This window comes from Aspergillus piperis (genome assembly GCF_003184755.1).
Source record: "Aspergillus piperis CBS 112811 unplaced genomic scaffold BO85scaffold_7, whole genome shotgun sequence".
Taxonomy (NCBI): Eukaryota; Fungi; Ascomycota; class Eurotiomycetes; order Eurotiales; family Aspergillaceae; genus Aspergillus; species Aspergillus piperis.
In genome coordinates this window covers 757,268-773,338 of record NW_020291597.1, presented here as the reverse complement: position 1 = coordinate 773,338, position 16,071 = coordinate 757,268, and the positions used below count along the sequence as shown (strand labels likewise).

The 16,071-nt window shown below is 49.5% G+C and overlaps 5 protein-coding genes across 5 annotated transcripts; 1 reads left to right on the top strand and 4 right to left on the bottom strand.

Moving 5' to 3' along the window:
* Nucleotides 1–142: 142 nt before the first annotated feature.
* BO85DRAFT_419248 (glycoside hydrolase family 16 protein) lies at nt 143–1,796 on the bottom strand. Its single transcript, XM_025657852.1, has 2 exons — nt 801–1,796; nt 143–731 (listed from the first exon to the last, which is right to left on the bottom strand). Exons 1-2 carry the CDS (start codon nt 1,598–1,600, stop codon nt 428–430), a joined length of 1,104 nt encoding a protein of 367 aa, XP_025516455.1. The 5' UTR covers nt 1,601–1,796; the 3' UTR covers nt 143–427.
* A 1,356-nt stretch (nt 1,797–3,152) lies between these two features.
* On the bottom strand, nt 3,153–4,480 carry BO85DRAFT_448547 (phosphatidylserine decarboxylase family protein). Its single transcript, XM_025659963.1, has one exon. It carries the CDS (start codon nt 4,411–4,413, stop codon nt 3,259–3,261), a length of 1,155 nt encoding a protein of 384 aa, XP_025516454.1. The 5' UTR covers nt 4,414–4,480; the 3' UTR covers nt 3,153–3,258.
* A 717-nt stretch (nt 4,481–5,197) lies between these two features.
* BO85DRAFT_512765 (cupin domain-containing protein) lies at nt 5,198–6,045 on the bottom strand (the record flags this gene model as incomplete). The annotated part of the gene is made up of 3 exons (XM_025664674.1): nt 5,580–6,045; nt 5,422–5,487; nt 5,198–5,362 (listed from the first exon to the last, which is right to left on the bottom strand). The coding sequence occupies exons 1-3, from the start codon at nt 5,934–5,936 to the stop codon at nt 5,198–5,200; spliced, it is 588 nt and encodes a 195-aa protein (XP_025516453.1). The 5' UTR covers nt 5,937–6,045.
* A 473-nt stretch (nt 6,046–6,518) lies between these two features.
* BO85DRAFT_419244 (Zn(II)2Cys6 transcription factor) lies at nt 6,519–8,353 on the bottom strand (the record flags this gene model as incomplete). The annotated part of the gene is made up of 1 exon (XM_025657851.1): nt 6,519–8,353. Exon 1 carries the CDS (start codon nt 8,277–8,279, stop codon nt 6,519–6,521), a length of 1,761 nt encoding a protein of 586 aa, XP_025516452.1. The 5' UTR covers nt 8,280–8,353.
* Nucleotides 8,354–10,003: 1,650 nt separating this feature from the next.
* On the top strand, nt 10,004–15,229 carry BO85DRAFT_419240 (ABC bile acid transporter). Its single transcript, XM_025657850.1, has 4 exons — nt 10,004–10,627; nt 10,702–11,505; nt 11,561–14,336; nt 14,386–15,229. Exons 1-4 carry the CDS (start codon nt 10,301–10,303, stop codon nt 15,102–15,104), a joined length of 4,626 nt encoding a protein of 1,541 aa, XP_025516451.1. The 5' UTR covers nt 10,004–10,300; the 3' UTR covers nt 15,105–15,229.
* The last annotated feature ends 842 nt before the right edge of the window (nt 15,230–16,071 follow it).

Sequence of the window (16,071 nt, the reverse complement as noted above, 5' to 3'; positions counted from 1 at the left end):
CAAACTAAACCTAACCTCCTTGCATGAGAGTGGAGCGTAGATCATTGGATGTATCGTGTGGCTATGTCTGCAGAGTGCCGCCACCTAACAAATTGTCCTCAGGGCGAGATTTTGCTGTCTGTGCATCCAGCTGGATTGCGTACTAGAAAAATATTTGATGGTAGTGTATTCCCAATAATGTACATTAATCGATAAACCGCTCCATCTATATACACGATTATGGATGATAAATGCTCTCAAAAAATAGACCACGCATTAAATCGCTCAATATGTATCTCAAAAATAATAATGTAACAAATCTAAGTGTTTCGCAATAGACAGTCGGTATCCAAGTATGGGTAAAAAAAGGAGAGAAGAGAACAAATCGACGTGCTTCACCCATCGTAAAACATTCCGCACAACACCACGAGCAGATAGCAGGGTTAGGCTATTGTCCCACTGCTTGGTAACCACGACGATTCGTCCAGTCGCTCTGTCTCCATTGCTTTTTGTACGTTTCCATCTCGGTCGGGTCCGCGGCAGTACCCTGACCTTCACCAAGAGCGCGCTCGAGACGACCTTGGCGGCGCTGGCGCAGGAAGTAAAGGACAAAGCCGGCGATACAGAGAGCAGCGAAGGCAGCGGCACCGCAGTAGACGCCAATGTGGGCTGCTGTGCCCAGTTTGTCCCATTTCTGGGCAAGTGTCTCGGCGGGTTTCTTCGAGATTTCTTTGGCGGCAGTGGAGTTTCCACTATAGACAAGAGCAGTTAGATGAATAGTCCTTCACCTAGCTGACGGGTATCAACGAAAAAGGACTTACCTGACAATCTCAATACTTTCGTAAGAGCCATTGTGACCGATGTACTTGTACTCCTTGCCCGAGGAGAAATCCTGGACACGGATCTTCTGTACCGTCATAGTAAAAGGGACGTCGGTCCAATTGACCAAACCACCACCCCATTCGATGTTTCCTATCGACTGCGACGCAATACCCACAGGCCAATTGCTGACCTTGACTCTGCACGGCGTTTGGGGGTAGTTCTTGCCATAGACGGTGAGGGGTTCAGAGTAGTTGACTGTGCGCCTCAGTTCGCCATCAATCCACCACTCCAGACGATCCTTGTCCCAGTAAGTAGTGTAGTTGTGGAACTCGGTATCCGCGTTCGATACAGCATGGTAGCCACCGCGATCACTTGTCGTTGTGTTTCCCTTTCCGAAGAAGTCTGATTGCACCTCGCTGGTGTTGTATCCCACCCACTCCCAATCGATCTCGTCCAAGTCATCAGACTGCAGGATCACGCTGCTGATGATACCTGCACCCTTGGCCATCTTGACATGAGCCTCCATCACACCGAAAAAGATGTAAAAGTTCGACACCAACAAGGTGGAGGCGTTTTCCGTCTTGATGCTGAATTCTGCTCCTTCCGACGTGTACTCTATCTCCCCCGTCTGCATATCCCAAAGCTTGTCATCTAGCGTTTGGTTGAACCACCATGTGTGCTCTGTGGACAGCGCCGCGTCGGCGGGGCATGTGCTGTTGATAGGGTTGCAATCGGTTTCATCGGCGGCCACCAGGCTGGCTAGTGCCCCTAGGAGCCAGGCATGGCGAAGATAGAACATGACGGCGGAACTGCGAGGAGGGCGTGGTAATCGAATTGGTGGTCAGAGTCTGGGGTGACCCGACTCAGGTGGTGGTGGGTTTGGGTGCGGGATGGGTATGGGCGGGTTCGTGGCTGTCCTGGGGGAGGGATGACAGGAATGGTTTCAGGTTCATGGCTCGTGGCGGGCAGGAAGGAGAAGGAGCCCATTGACGGAGTTATAGCGCTGGAGATAAAAAAAAAGTGCCTCTTTGGCTTCTAGCGAGCAAGCTATCGATAGCACAGAAGCAAAGATGGTGGCAGCCAATCAAGGAGCGAGTCGGCACTTAGTCTCCGAGGCATCGGCGGGGGCTAATCCCACTATAGGCAGCTTTCAGGGGCAAGGGCCCAAACCCAACTTTTAAAAATAGGGGCAATCTGCCATTTGTCCCTGAAAAAGGGACACCAGACGGTGTCTCTCGTCGAGCCTGGTTATTGGTAGCCACGATAGACTCCACCTGGGTCTTTTTTTTCACCCATGAAAACTGGTTTTTGCTCGTGTCGTGGAGGAGGAAGATTTTTCCTCTCGCCTCTGCTCAGGAGACAGCTGAGCGGTTGGTCCGAGCCATCCGAAGTAATGCTGTTGCAAGCGAGTTGGGGATCTGCTGATATGCGGTCGAACGATCCAATTAAAGCAGCACAACTCCATCGCAGCAAGATTACAGGAGTTCGCAATTAAACTTGAAGAGCCCTGGGGGCGAGTTGACTCGGAGAGCACTAATGACAACTGGCTGTTGAGGGTTATTCGGGTCAGCAACTTCTTCCCCGGGGATGGTTGCCATTTCGAGTGGTGATGATCCACACCACCAGCCCCTATTCGGACTAGCAAGCAAAACATTTTCCGGTGCCATTCCCAGACAGGAAGTTGGATTTCCCGATTAGTCAGAGCCTGGCGGGCTAGTGCGCAAAGCTTGACCGGGATAGGGTTAGTCGATCTGCCACTTTCCGAGAAGCTGCTTTGATAGGGTCGGATCTAAATTTGTTGATTGCAATTGTTGGCTCTCCAGGGGCTGCATGAAAATTTGGGAGCCTGATCCAAAGGCTTGATCCAAAGGCTTGTCTCTCAAATCGGAGCGCTGTCAGCCTACAGTTCTTGCACAAGCATGTGCCAGAAGGCTTGGCTCTTCTGGAACGTTGACTTGGTGAAACATCCGCTCTTGGAGGCAGATTGTATAATCGTCGTAATAAGTTCTTTAAGTCCATATTGAGAGAGCGTTCTGATCGGTCTCATAGAAATGTTCGAAGTAGCCGTTAGGTACTTGTAAATCCATCAGGTTCCACTAACCATTGTAGTACCCCACAAATACGAAAACGATGTCTTGGAATGAACAGATAGCGAGATAGGCCTATATTAGGAGAACCGCTCCATTTAATCTTTTTATGGTTTCATTCAGTATAAATCATCGTCCGTCACGGTACTAGTAAGGACTGGGAGTATTATATATCCTGCCGCCCTTCACATTCACACCCCATTTGGCATGAAGAACGTAGTAGTACTCTTTGCTTCTTGAACCTGTGATGGCCAGAAGAAAATGTATAGTAACATCGTAACTTTGATTATCACTAAAGTTGACCAAACCCTCCAGAACCAGACTAGACGGACAGATTGGTACAACGAAAGCTTTGGTGTACATGGCTACCTCACTCAGATACCCCACTGATTTTGCCCAGAGATATCCGGCTTATCTCCTGTCCAACCTTCATATCTTCCGTATCCTTCCAATTAACCCTGACCTGCGGTCCAAAAATAAGACAATGCGTACTTCCCCCAAAATGGAACATCCCAAGCTCCTGACCCTTTTCCACATAATCCCCAGGTAGCACCATCGTCTCGCACGAGCCACGTTCCAGTATCCCCGCAAACAAGCAGCACACGAGCACTTTATCTTCAGTCTCAATGAAGATCAGGTGTCGAGTAGCCGTGTGCACGGCGTAGCCCTGGGATTCGGAAACCCAGTCATCCAGACTTGTACTATCCCGTTGAGCAGGGCAGAATGCCCCAGGGATCTCCAGAGTTCTGACGATAATTCCCGAGACGGGCGCATGCCACCGATGGTAGCCAGTAGGCTCAAGGTATACCTGTAGAACCGTACCGCTGACAAATTTTCCGGCGATCGGATCTCCATCGAGCATGTCTTCGAGTGAGTAGGGTTGATTCTTGAACCAGTACTCATCTTTAGCTTTTATATTGGTCGCAAATTTATAAGTGACTCCATCGACAGCAGCAGAAACGACACCGGGGTTGTCTGGCTCCGCAATTGGTCGGGCACCCTTACGGAGCTCTCTGTTGAAGAATTCCTCCCAGGAATTGAAACCCCAGTGGGGCTTGCTTGAGTAGCATACGAACGTTTTCTCGAAATCGCGCATGTTGGCGAGAGCGTCGGGGCTGAACCAGCCATTAGGCTCGCTGGTTAGGACGGCTGCTGATTCTGGGCTGCAGAGAAATTTGCCCCAGTCCTTGAGGATGTCATGGAAGGCATTGTTGACCTTTGCGTTGAGGAAGAATTCGTACCCGGATGGCGTGCGAATGTATGGCTCGATGAACCTGGTCAAGGGGCTGCTGGCCCAGCGTTGGGTAGAAAATACGGGCGCACTTCGAAGAAGACTGTTCAACTGGACGATGAAGGTAGCGAGGTTGCCAGGGATGGTTGGATCTCCCGGGCGGGTTTGCGTGAACATTTCTGTGGTAAGCTTGTAGAGCTTGGGGTCGCTCTCGATCAAGGACTTGAACGCCTTGACGCTTGTGTTGAGGTTGGTGGATGTAATCTGCGATACAGCATTCTTGATGAAGTCCATGATGGGAAAGTGGAGCTTGGGGCCCTGTGTGATGTTTTAAGGGTTGGACTAGGATAGTAAAATTCCATGCAAGAGTTGATAAATTACTAGGTTAGGGTGCTGATGGGCTTTTATGCTAAAATCTTCTGTCATGTGGAACACATGGGGTCCTGCTAATACTCTATTTTCACCCCTCCCTTCACCCATGGATGGGCACAGCTTGAGGTAATACGGTCGTTGCATCGGAGATCGAGTCCTATAGTTAGCATCACCTTTTACTTCATTAGTACCTTCTTATGTTGTTTATCTGCAGCAATGCAAGGTTCCCACGGTTAGCAATCATGAATTCGGCTTGATAACGGCTCATATAAACCAGCTTATGCTTTCGCTTCTCTTATGTTAAGTACTTCTTGTAGCGGGTTTCATGGAGAACTTGAGAATACCGGATCGGAGAAATGCTGACACGAGAATCTAGGCCGACTGACAAAGTGTACAGGGTTTCATGTAACACAACCGACCTTTTTTGTGGCGCGATACTCACATGCTTCTACGTCATCTTGCTTAGGTCCATGGAAATAGCATAGCTTAAATGAAAGTGTCAAGGCCCGTTTGTCAAGGCAAGAAGTTCTGCACCAACTCCAGTGTAATTGACGATCAAATGTATTTGATAGGGAGATGTCGAATTGAATTCGTTGAATTCGATATTGTGAAGACTAGTGTTCAATGTACAGATAGCAATTCCGAGGGAGACAGATGATATAGATCAAGTTCCCAAGCTATCATTCCGGCTCGACAACCAAGTCACTCAGTCTCGTTTCCAGACAATAGGTAAATGTCCCTCCTTTCCGTAAATGGGATCAAGAACCGGCGTAGGCACCGACTCACAGATGATACGCTTCCTGTCCGTTTCCTCCTGTGAGTCAAGTGCTTCCTCGTAATCCCATGGCTGCTCTCGGGAATTTCTATCATTCTGTCACGGCTTCAGTCAGCTTGAACTTCATGCCATAAATAGCATCAACAACTCCTTACCAGCGAATACCACCCAATAATCTCATAGTTGTCCGAGGTGTTCTTGACGCAATGCGTGACCCCAGCCTACACAGACATAGCTCTGTCAGTATTGCAACTCTTTTGACTTGTATATCTCCATCATGTTTAGAGAGGAGCAGACTAGGGATAAAACATACAGGGAACACAAAGACATCTCCCGCGCGAGCAGTAAACACAACACCAACCTCCTCACCATTCCCATCAACGTCAGGGTCGAGGGGTGATTTTCCAAGCCGGTATGTTCCTGTTCCGTGGAGAACTGTATACGCCTCGTGGGTGATGGAGTGGTAATGAGGAACAGCTGCCAGCGCATTTTCTGCTATTTTCCAGTGACCTCCATACACCCATTCACTTTTCTCTATAGCGTTTGAAGCACCTTGGGGCGTCTTGTCGACTAAAGCATCCCTGTAGACGAGGACTGGACGGGTTGAATTGGGAGAGTGTATTGTTGGAGGGACGGTGAGGGTTTCGGGGGGAACTTTGTTGACGAGCATTTTTTCTTGGTCTCAGGGGAGTGTGATGCGAATGTTTTATTTAGGTGGTGATTAGGGGACGAAGGTAAAGCAGCGATTCTGTTTGTTGTATTTAAAAATGGTTCAAGGATCCTGGAGAAGAGGAGCTGAAATTTAGGCAGGAACCAGTCATTTTCCAATCTCGGATGGTGCTTTATAGGGTCGGCGGGTGAACTAACTCCAGTATACAAAGTCTGCTAGTGAACATGTTATCGGTAGTACATTCCGACATGCGGGGTGTCTTTCCGATTGTTCCATGCCATTCCCGAGCCGTGAGAATACCCCGCATGCAGGGATCCGATCGTGGATAGCATTAGCCGGTGTGCTATAGGGCATAGATCGTGCAAATCAATGACGGTGGATTTTGTGACTCTTAACATTCATTCAAACGAGTGATAGGAATGTTAAAGGATAAGCTTCCCTAAAAGCTCGCCGTCCTTGGGCTCGCTCGGATACGCTTGCCTATACTGTACTGTATTTCTTTCGGACCAGAGTACAAGAAGAAAAGATCACAAGAGATAATCGTATGCGTAATAATTTATGTCCGTTTGCTGACATTCCAGCTTACGCTAAACTCAAAGCATCACTAACAGGCATGACATATTCTTCCCAGTCATTCAGATCCGTGATAGACGCTGGTGACCTTTCCCGCGAAGACTTGGACAAACAAAAGTCGCGAGATTTCCACACCTGCTCGATAACAACACGCGCCCGAGTTACACTAGAAACACTGCTTCTACTCATCTTCATGAGTAACTCCAAGACAAGTCTTCGCCCGTCCGTCATCTTCCCAGTATCCGGATCCAACATAATTGCAAAGTCGAGAGGGTCAAGTTCCACAGCAGCGACGAAAAGTGGCCAGACGACCTGACAGGATGGCTCTAATGCGAGTAGCTCAACAATATCTTTCAATATTCTGCGGACGTAGGTTTTGGTTATCGAGTCGGATGGTGTCAAACCATACAATGCACAATTCAAATAGACTATGGAAGTCACTCTTTTCAACTCGGCAATTCTCTGAATGATGTGGTTGTCCCCGTCGATTTGCGACTCCTGCTTGATACCCTTCAGTCTGTTGATCAGAGAGGCAGCTCTGACGTTGAACGTTTCGTGACCTTCATCGGCGATAATATCTCGTCTAGACCGACTCAGATCCATAATAGAGAACAAGATGGAAACAAGAGCAGGACTGCAACCCATCCAAGGATTTATGGCTGTGTCTTCGTCACGCCAATAGGTCGATCCGAAAAGCTCCGCCTTTCCACAGGCAGTTCGCCCCATCACGTCTTGAAAAGCAAAGAAAAGCTCAGTGAAAGATGATACTGCGTCTTGCTGTACATCTTGATTGGCCCCTTTCAACGCAATTTGCTGTCGCCGGCGTAGTCGAATAATATCTTTTGCTCCCTGGAGATGTATAATCCATTGGTGGTTGCAGTCATCAACAATGTCATATAAACATAAGAACATCATGATGACCAAGATTTCGGGGTCTTCTGTGACTATATCCTTGGGATGCGTCTTGAGGCGATGTCGAAGATGGTTCAAGACCCGAGCTTTAAGTCGCAGAGAAAGTTCGCTATACCTTTGATCGCTCTGGGACCAATGACAGGCGGCCAGCGCCTGTATGGCCTGCAGGACTGCGGGCGGAGCGGATACACAATAAGGAAGGATGACAGATGCAAAGGGTGACATGGACAGAGGACTCTGCACTGTTCGGGGGCATATTTGGTTGACATAATAGTCGAACAGTACTTGATTTCCCAGGTCATCTAAAGATGGAAATAATGAAAGAGGTGATTGTAGATTCTGTAACATCGCTTCTCGTATATTTGTGGACAAATCAAAATGGGGTGGCGATTTCGATGATGACGATACTGGCTCACGAGGCCCCAACTCTCCAAGGACTGTTCTGGCATCGACTGCCGGGAGAAGATGTGGCTCGGCGCATCCTTGCTCATCAGAATAAAGTCTTCGAAGGGAGGAAAAATCGGTATTGACAAAAGTCCAAGGTTGAATAGTCGGAGTCGCAAGCCATGTAGTGTCTTCGGGAAAAGTTGAACTCAGTCCTGGAGCACCGGTTGGGCCCTTCCGCTGATCAATCGGCTTCCGATTCAGCTTAGACCTGCCAAAGGCGATACCCTGATCTCGATAAGTTGATTCCCATTTCAGTCGGAATATTGTCCGGCATTGTAGGTCCTTTTCCCAGCATCGGGTGCAGATCGGCTTTTTCTCGTCGCACTTGACTTTGTTTTGTCGGCAATTCGTACAACCGAACTGAGACCTGAAAGATGCCTTATTCTTGTTTTTATTTAAATGCTCATTCATGACGGCCGTTCACGCGTATTCAGCTAAGATCCTTTGGAGCTCATCGTGTATTTGCACGACTTTCTTCTTTTAAAGTTGGCCCAGGCGAGCGCAAGAGTTAGCAGGTGTGCGGAACGGCAGGTCGATGCGACATTTGAGTTTCGGGTGGGACCGGGGCAGTGGATCCCATTTGCTGAACCCTGTGGGAGTTGAGTGTATTATTCATAGAAAAACAGCACTTTATGGTTCTGATTGCATGATGATAGAGGGAGATTTGTAAGAAATGGAAGGCTTAATAAGCATGCCTGCTGCTAACCAAGAGATGTTGTGGTTAGTTGTATATGCGAATTCACGCAGTTCATCATGACAATATCCAGGTGGGCCCAGCTCATGGCAGCTACGGTCGCCAGTTGGCCAATTGGCAGGACAGTTGTATACCGAGTTCAACAAGTAATCGAGATAGAAATGTGATTTGGAAGTGCAATTCCCTCTTGGGATTAGCAGTCTCAATTCACCTCGGTAACCCAGACATCATGATCGCACAATATATACTAAGCAAGAAAGATAAAATTCTGTGTCTTCATTCGAGGAGCACCTTCACGTGCGCTGACTGAAAATTTTGACGACAAGACTACAGTAGCTAATCGTGTCCAGGTTGATAGTGCACGCACCCATTCTGATGTTTACTTGTGTGGGGGCACATATGCAGGCCCTAATTTGGCTTCACGGGTGGGTACTAGTCTAGACGGATCGATACCATCGGAGAAGTAGGTTTGACAGCCTTCGTTAGACACCAGAACAGAAGAAAAAGGTCTTCTCTCAGCAACCTTCTGTACGCTGATCTGTCGACTCGCAATGAGTAAGTAGTCTGAAGTAATGTCTTGATCTTGAAGCTGCCCTGTATGACTATCACTGTCCCTAAGCGGAAACGTGAAGAAACCCGTGCCCTCATCCCTGACCTGAAGAGCCCACAGGTCTTGAGCATGCTCAAGGTATGAGGTGGCGAATATGTGAGCATGCTTATCTCCGACACGCAGCGTGTATCATCTAGGAGGCATGCGTAACCACAGCTCCGACCATGGTCGGTATAGCTACAAGACCGATCGTCGTTCATGACACGAAAGACAGGAACGGCCAAGAGGCTAGGCGAAGCTTGTCCCAACCGAAGATGTAGCTAAGATAGGGGCATTAGCGGGGTATCTGCGTGATAAGGCTGAACAGCTCCGGTGATTTGAGGGTCGAGATGGACCGCCCGGAAAAATGTGGAAATTACATTTGTCCAATACCACGCTGGAGAGGATGAGGTGACAGTTCATATATCCTGAGACCTGAAGATTATCAACGCTTTATATTAAATGATAAGAAATGATCTGGTGACTGGTGATGACGAGGAGATGAAGGCGCAGCAGGGGGGACGTGCACCGAGTGTGGAGAGAGGTGCCACTGAGCACGGTATTATGCCGTGGTTCATAGCGAGAGGTGACACCGGATGTTGTGTGATGCTTGGTTCGACCGTCCTACCTGGCTACTAGTTTTAATGGAGGTATAATCCCTGCGAGGTTATCGCCATTGAAGGTTCTCATTGCGAAAGCCCTGACCGCCCCAGGCAGCGAGGGAAACGCGCAAACGGACGCGAGCTGGCCAATCAGGGGGATTCCTTCACATGGCCGGCCAGAATATCCCGGCATTTTTCTCTTTCTTCCCGTTGGATCTCCGCTTCTGCCTCACTTTCCAATAGGGTCCAGATTCTACTCATTTAATCCAATCTGAGTCATGCCGAGCAAATTCAAGTTCTTATCGGCATCCTTCGAACGCGTTGAGTCACCTCAGCTCCGTCGGGCTCCCGGACAGGCAACGCGCGGGGGAGCGGCTTATCACTGGCAGATGAATCGTATTCGCTGACTGCAGTAGCGCCGTCCGTTCGCCATGCACAAGGAAATTAGCTCGCCATCATCTCTCCATCTTTCTTTAAAAAACCCAGGGCCCTTCTTCTCGCCATTCTCGGCACAAGGTACACCAACTCTAACAATCCTGTCCGAACGATGGTGCCTTCCATCGCCCCCGGAGAGGCGGCGGTTGTTCTCTTTGTCCTGATTTCGTTGGGGACCATTTCGCCGGCCAAGAGATTGATCAACGCGAGGTGGAAAAGACACGCGAACCCCGACGACATCCGGTATGAGGATAAAGATGGAATTGCCACAAAAGAATCCACCACTCAATTGTCAAACCAACGCCCCTTTATCGTAATTTTTCTGCTGAATCTGTGTGGACTGGGTCTGTCTTTTGCCAACTTGATTGTTGCGGCAATTAGAATTCATGAGACAAAGGGGTCCGCTTCACTGGGAATCTGGCTGCTGCCGCCAGCATGGGTGCGTCGACATTCTCCTACCACTGGATCCCACCTTCGGAGAGGTCTATTGGGATGGCTGCTGACACTCCATAGCTACTTCTGCTGGTGCAATTCGCAGACTCACTCACCCAGACACACCCAGTTGCGAAATTCGACAGCGTGCTATGGAAGCAGCCAACAATCCTTATGATTGGGGCTATTGCCTTTTCCGTTCTCGCTGGCGAAAATGTCTCCGACGTGAGTAGAATTAGCGCCACCACTATCCTGACCGGAGTGCAGCTGCCTACTCTTCTGGCCCTGGTTGCGGGTATATGGTGCGTAGAACGGCGCCCGGCTGTCTTCGACCATGACGGCAAGGAAATAGACCGAGAGATGACCGTTAGCCTCTGGTCGCGTTTGAGATTTATATGGGCTCCTGAGATCATGTCCGAAGGTGCCAAAGAAGCATTGGAATCTGAAGCTCTTCCGACTATGAACCATGCTATTCGTTCCAAGGAGGCCTCGACCGATTTTAGTGCCATGGCCTTGACAGACGCCCAACCACTGTGGATCCGCATCTTTTGGCAGTTTCGAGTCCAGCTTCTGCGTCAATGGGCCGCGGTTCTCATCTCCAATTTTTTCGACGTCGGGCCGTCCTTCGCAACTTTGCAACTTCTTCAATACATGGAGTCACGAGAGAATGCAGACGTACGTGACCCGACTGCTTGGAAATATGTCCTGATGATTGGGATCGCCACCTTGAGCTCCACCCTGGTGGACTCGCGTATTATGTGGTGGGAAAGAGGCTATATCGTCGTTGCCTTGCGGTCGACTTTGACTTCGCTGGTATATCGTAAGTTGCTGAGAAAAAAATTGAGTACCGATCCTCCGAAAGATGAAGGAGGCGAGATTGAAGAGGTATGAGAGCCCTGGTTCTTGTGCGTTTACCTTACTAATTATTCTTTACTCGCAGTCGGGCCAGGATGGACCCTCCAAGTCCGAACAAGACATTATCAATATGTTCGCGGTCGACTGCAACCAAATCGCCATTTTTGCGTCCGAAAGCTCCCAGTGTGTGAACATTATCGGTAAAATGCTGGTGACAGTGGCGTTTTTGTGGCTTCTCATTGGATGGGAAAGCTTGTGCGCTGGCCTTCTGGGTATTGTGGTCCTTTTCCCCATCAACCAATACCTAGCGAAGCGCTATGGTAAGAAGCAGAAGGCCCTGATGGACATCCGGGATAAACGCACCACGATGACTACGGAAGCTCTGCATGGTATCCGACAAATCAAATTCTCCGCTGCTGAAGATGTGTGGTCAGACAAGCTCGAAACTGTACGTGAAGAGGAGTTGTCAGTTCTGTGGAGCAGCAGGCTCGATAATATCTATATGACGATCGGCTCGGAGTTTACGCCCATTGTCCTGACGGCCTTGTCTCTTACGACATATTCTTACATCCACGGAAGCTTGCTACCTTCTGTAGCGTTCACAGCGATCAGTCTGTTCCTCCAACTTGAGGGCATTGTTGGGCGGATCCCTTACTTGTTAGTATCTGTTATCACCGCCCAGGTGAGTGCCGACAGAATCGACAAGTTTTTACGCGCGCCAGAGCAAGAAGAAAACACACATCCGGGAGAGGTCATCTCGTTCCATAATGCATCCGTGACCTTCCCTTGCGATGCTCAGGATGCAGCAGCCGACCGTTTCGCATTGCGAAATCTAAACCTGGTATTTCCGAACAACGCTCTCAGTATTATCTCGGGCCCGACGGGATCGGGAAAGTCCTTACTGTTGGCGGCTATTTTGGGAGAGGTGGAGGTGCTGGGTGGCTACGTCCATGTCCCGCGAGATGTCTGTCCCCAGGAGCGCTTCGATAACAAGGCAACTGCTAGCAACTGGATCCTGCCAACGGCTATGGCCTTTGTTTCCCAAACTCCGTGGATTGAGAATGCCACGATCAAGAACAACATCCTCTTCGGTTTACCCTATGATTCGGTCAGATATGAGAAGGTGCTACAAGCATGTGCACTGACAACCGATCTGGCCTTGTTCGAGGATGGTGATGAGACCGAAGTCGGCGCTCAGGGAATCAGTCTCAGTGGCGGACAGAAATGGCGCTTGAGTCTGGCACGCGCCATCTATTCACGCGCTGGAATCCTCATCATGGACGATGTCTTTAGCGCTCTCGACGCTCATGTGGGCAAGCATGTCTATGAAAACGCAGTAATGGGCGAGCTCGCAGTGGGCAGAACTCGGATTGTCGCCACTCACCATGTGTCGCTTGCCTTGTCCGGAGCGAAATATGCTGTTAGTCTCTCCGCTGACGGAACTCTCAAACACGCAGGTTCTGTGGACCAGCTAGAGGCGGATGGTGAACTCGATTCTATCCAAGAACCAAATAACAGGGAGATTTTGATTGAGGAAGAAGAGGAGCTGACAGTGCCGGCTGCCTCTGCTCCTACCGCCCCCAAGGGGCCCCCGAAGAAGCTTATTGAGGCGGAGAAGAGAGCCACGGGTCGTGTCGAGATGTCAGTCTATTCCGGGTATCTCAAGGCAACCGGAGGATGGTCATTCTGGATAGTTCTTTCTTGTCTGTTCGCGTTGTTCCAGGCATTGATTTTGGCTCGGAATTACTGGATCAGGATCTGGGCAGATGCCTATGGCGATGAGCAGGGGGTGACTCAATATACATCATGCCCTCAACACAACAACCCGCAGATACAGTTGGCAGGCTATTCAACGCATACAGTCTGCATGAGCAGGTCAAGCAGTCTCCCCATTAACGTTCAGAACCGAAGTCTGTGGTTCTACCTAGGGTTGTACTGCGTCATTTCGACTTTGTCAGTGATAGTTGCCGTTAGCCGGGTATTCAACCTGTATTATGGAGCCGTCCGCGCATCACGGAGAATATTCAAAGATATGCTACACAGCGTATTCCATGCACCTCTTCGATGGTTCGACACAGTTCCCACGGGAAGAATTCTGAACCGCTTCACAGGAGACTTCAGCCTTCTGGATTCACAGCTCCCGCAGATGTTCTATTACTTTGCCATTACCCTCTGGGAATTGGTCGGTATATTGGTTGCAGCCATTTTCATCTCACCGTTTATGGTCTTGGTTGCGATCTTACTACTGGCATCTTGCGCCTTTATAGCACGGAGCTACCTTGCTGCTGCACGAAACATCAGGCGCATCGAATCCAATAGCAAGTCGCCGGTCATATCACACTTTGCAGCATCCTTGACTGGGCTTTCCACTATTCGAGCATTTGCCAAAACCGAAGAATTCAATAAACGGATGTACGATCTCATCGACACTTACGCCGCCTGCACATGGTATGCTGGCTATCTCGGCAGCTGGCTTCATCTTCACGTAGGATTTGTGGCCGCTTTATTCCCAGCCACTGTGGCTGCCTTCGTGATAAACACCCCAGGTATCGATGCTAGCTTGGCTGGATTCGCCCTCTCCTTCGCACTAAGCTTCACTTTCTTGACTGCCTTCACTATCCAAATTTCGACAAGAGTTGAGCTGTTCATGAATGCAACAGAGCGCATCTTCGAGTATCGAGACTTGCGGATCGAGAACCCAGACGGCGCCAGCGTTAGGGCCAGCTGGCCCGAAACGGGTAGAATAGAGGTTGACGAGCTTGAAGTCGGTTATGCACAAGGTTTACCATCGATCCTGAAGGGACTGACCTTCACTGCGGAGCCGAACCAAAGAATTGGGGTCGTCGGTCGGACAGGTGCTGGTAAGTTGCCTGCAGCATTCCCTCTTCCTTATCCCACTAACAATGACAGGCAAATCTACTTTATCTCTTGCTCTTTTTCGTTTCTTGGACACCCGCAAGGGCAGTGTCGTCATCGACGGAGTTGACATTGCCAACATTCGACTTCACGACCTCCGTACCCGTTTAGCCATCATTCCCCAAGACCCTGTTCTATTCTCCGGTACCATCCGGTCCAACCTCGACCCCCTCAATCAATACAGCGACCAGGAAGTCCGAGAAGCTTTGGCGCGTGTCCACCTCATCCCCTCCGGAAGTAGCACACCACTATTGAAGGACGACCAGGGTAATCAGTCTGGTGCTAGTTCCACCATTGCCGCTTCCGAGCAGATCGGAAACACCAACATATTCCAGTCCTTATCCTCGCCTGTTGCTTCGGGCGGATCGAACCTATCACAGGGCCAGAAACAGCTGCTTTGTCTGGCGCGCGCTATTCTATCCCGCCCAAAGATTCTCATCCTCGATGAAGCTACCTCCGCGGTGGACATGGAGACAGATATCCTGATCCAGCGATCCATTCGGGAGGCATTCACGAACACTACACTGCTAGTGATTGCACACCGTCTCAGCACCGTCGCAGACTTTGACCGTATTCTGGTCATGAAGGACGGTGTTGCGGCAGAGTTTGGAAGCCCTGCAGAGTTGGTAGAGACAGAGGATGGCATCTTCCAGGATATGGTCAATAAAAGTGGGGAGACGGAGGAGTTGAGACGGATGATTTTGGGGTCATAAACCATGAGCATTTACGTTTAGATTGTTGATGCTTGCCACTCCTTAGATTTCGTCGTGCATTTAGTAAGCTACCATTGAAGTTCTTGTTTGCATTAACAAAAAGAAAAATTACATTTACAGTTCAAATTACTTGTCCTAGTAGATCCTGCTGTGAACTGTGTCACTCATTTGAATACATTTCCCAAAACCGTCGCATTTACATCTTAGTTGTATTTGGAGTCCCCGAGTGTAGGACACAACACATCTTCGCCCAACGGCTTAGCTACTTGTACGATTCCCCTCCACCCTAGGAACAAACTTCAAGTACAGCGACGGGAGCAGAGCACCCATGTACTCCTTCGTTCCTTGAACAAACTTATCCTCATCATACTGATCCCTTGGCAAGATACTGCTGCACGCTTGGGTCCGGGCAGGGAAGCGAGCAGGGAGAAATATAGCCGATGGATCACTGTCCATGCTATTGCTGTGGAGAGGAAGACAAGGTTGAGCCATGCAATATTGGGTGGTGTAGGGATGTCGGTTGAAATGCTAGTTCTCAGTGACCAGGCTACAGCTACAAGGTTCACGAGAACGTAGATGCTTAGTATCTTTATAGTTGAGACTTCGGGAATCGGAGATAAGAAGGTTAGTACGGTTATAGCTGCCGCTGCTGTCGCTAGTCCCGCAGTTGCCATTGTGAGATGCATGAAGCGTAGCTTCCCTGTGACGTCTCAGCTGCTTGCTAGTCGAGATACAGGTTATGAAACCTGTTGGAGATGAACTTGGTCATGCCCAGGTCTCTTCGATCAGCACAAATAGCTTCCCGCGGAAGCCAGACGCATTAAGGGGGGCCCATAGACTTGAAAGTGTAACCTTTGCATAATCGAAGGGAACACGAAAAAGGTAAGGGCTTGTGCTGATGACTAAATTGTGCGCTGTCGCTGTCCCTTGCTTAAGATCGAAAGTGGTACCGAACCTCTGGAACTGT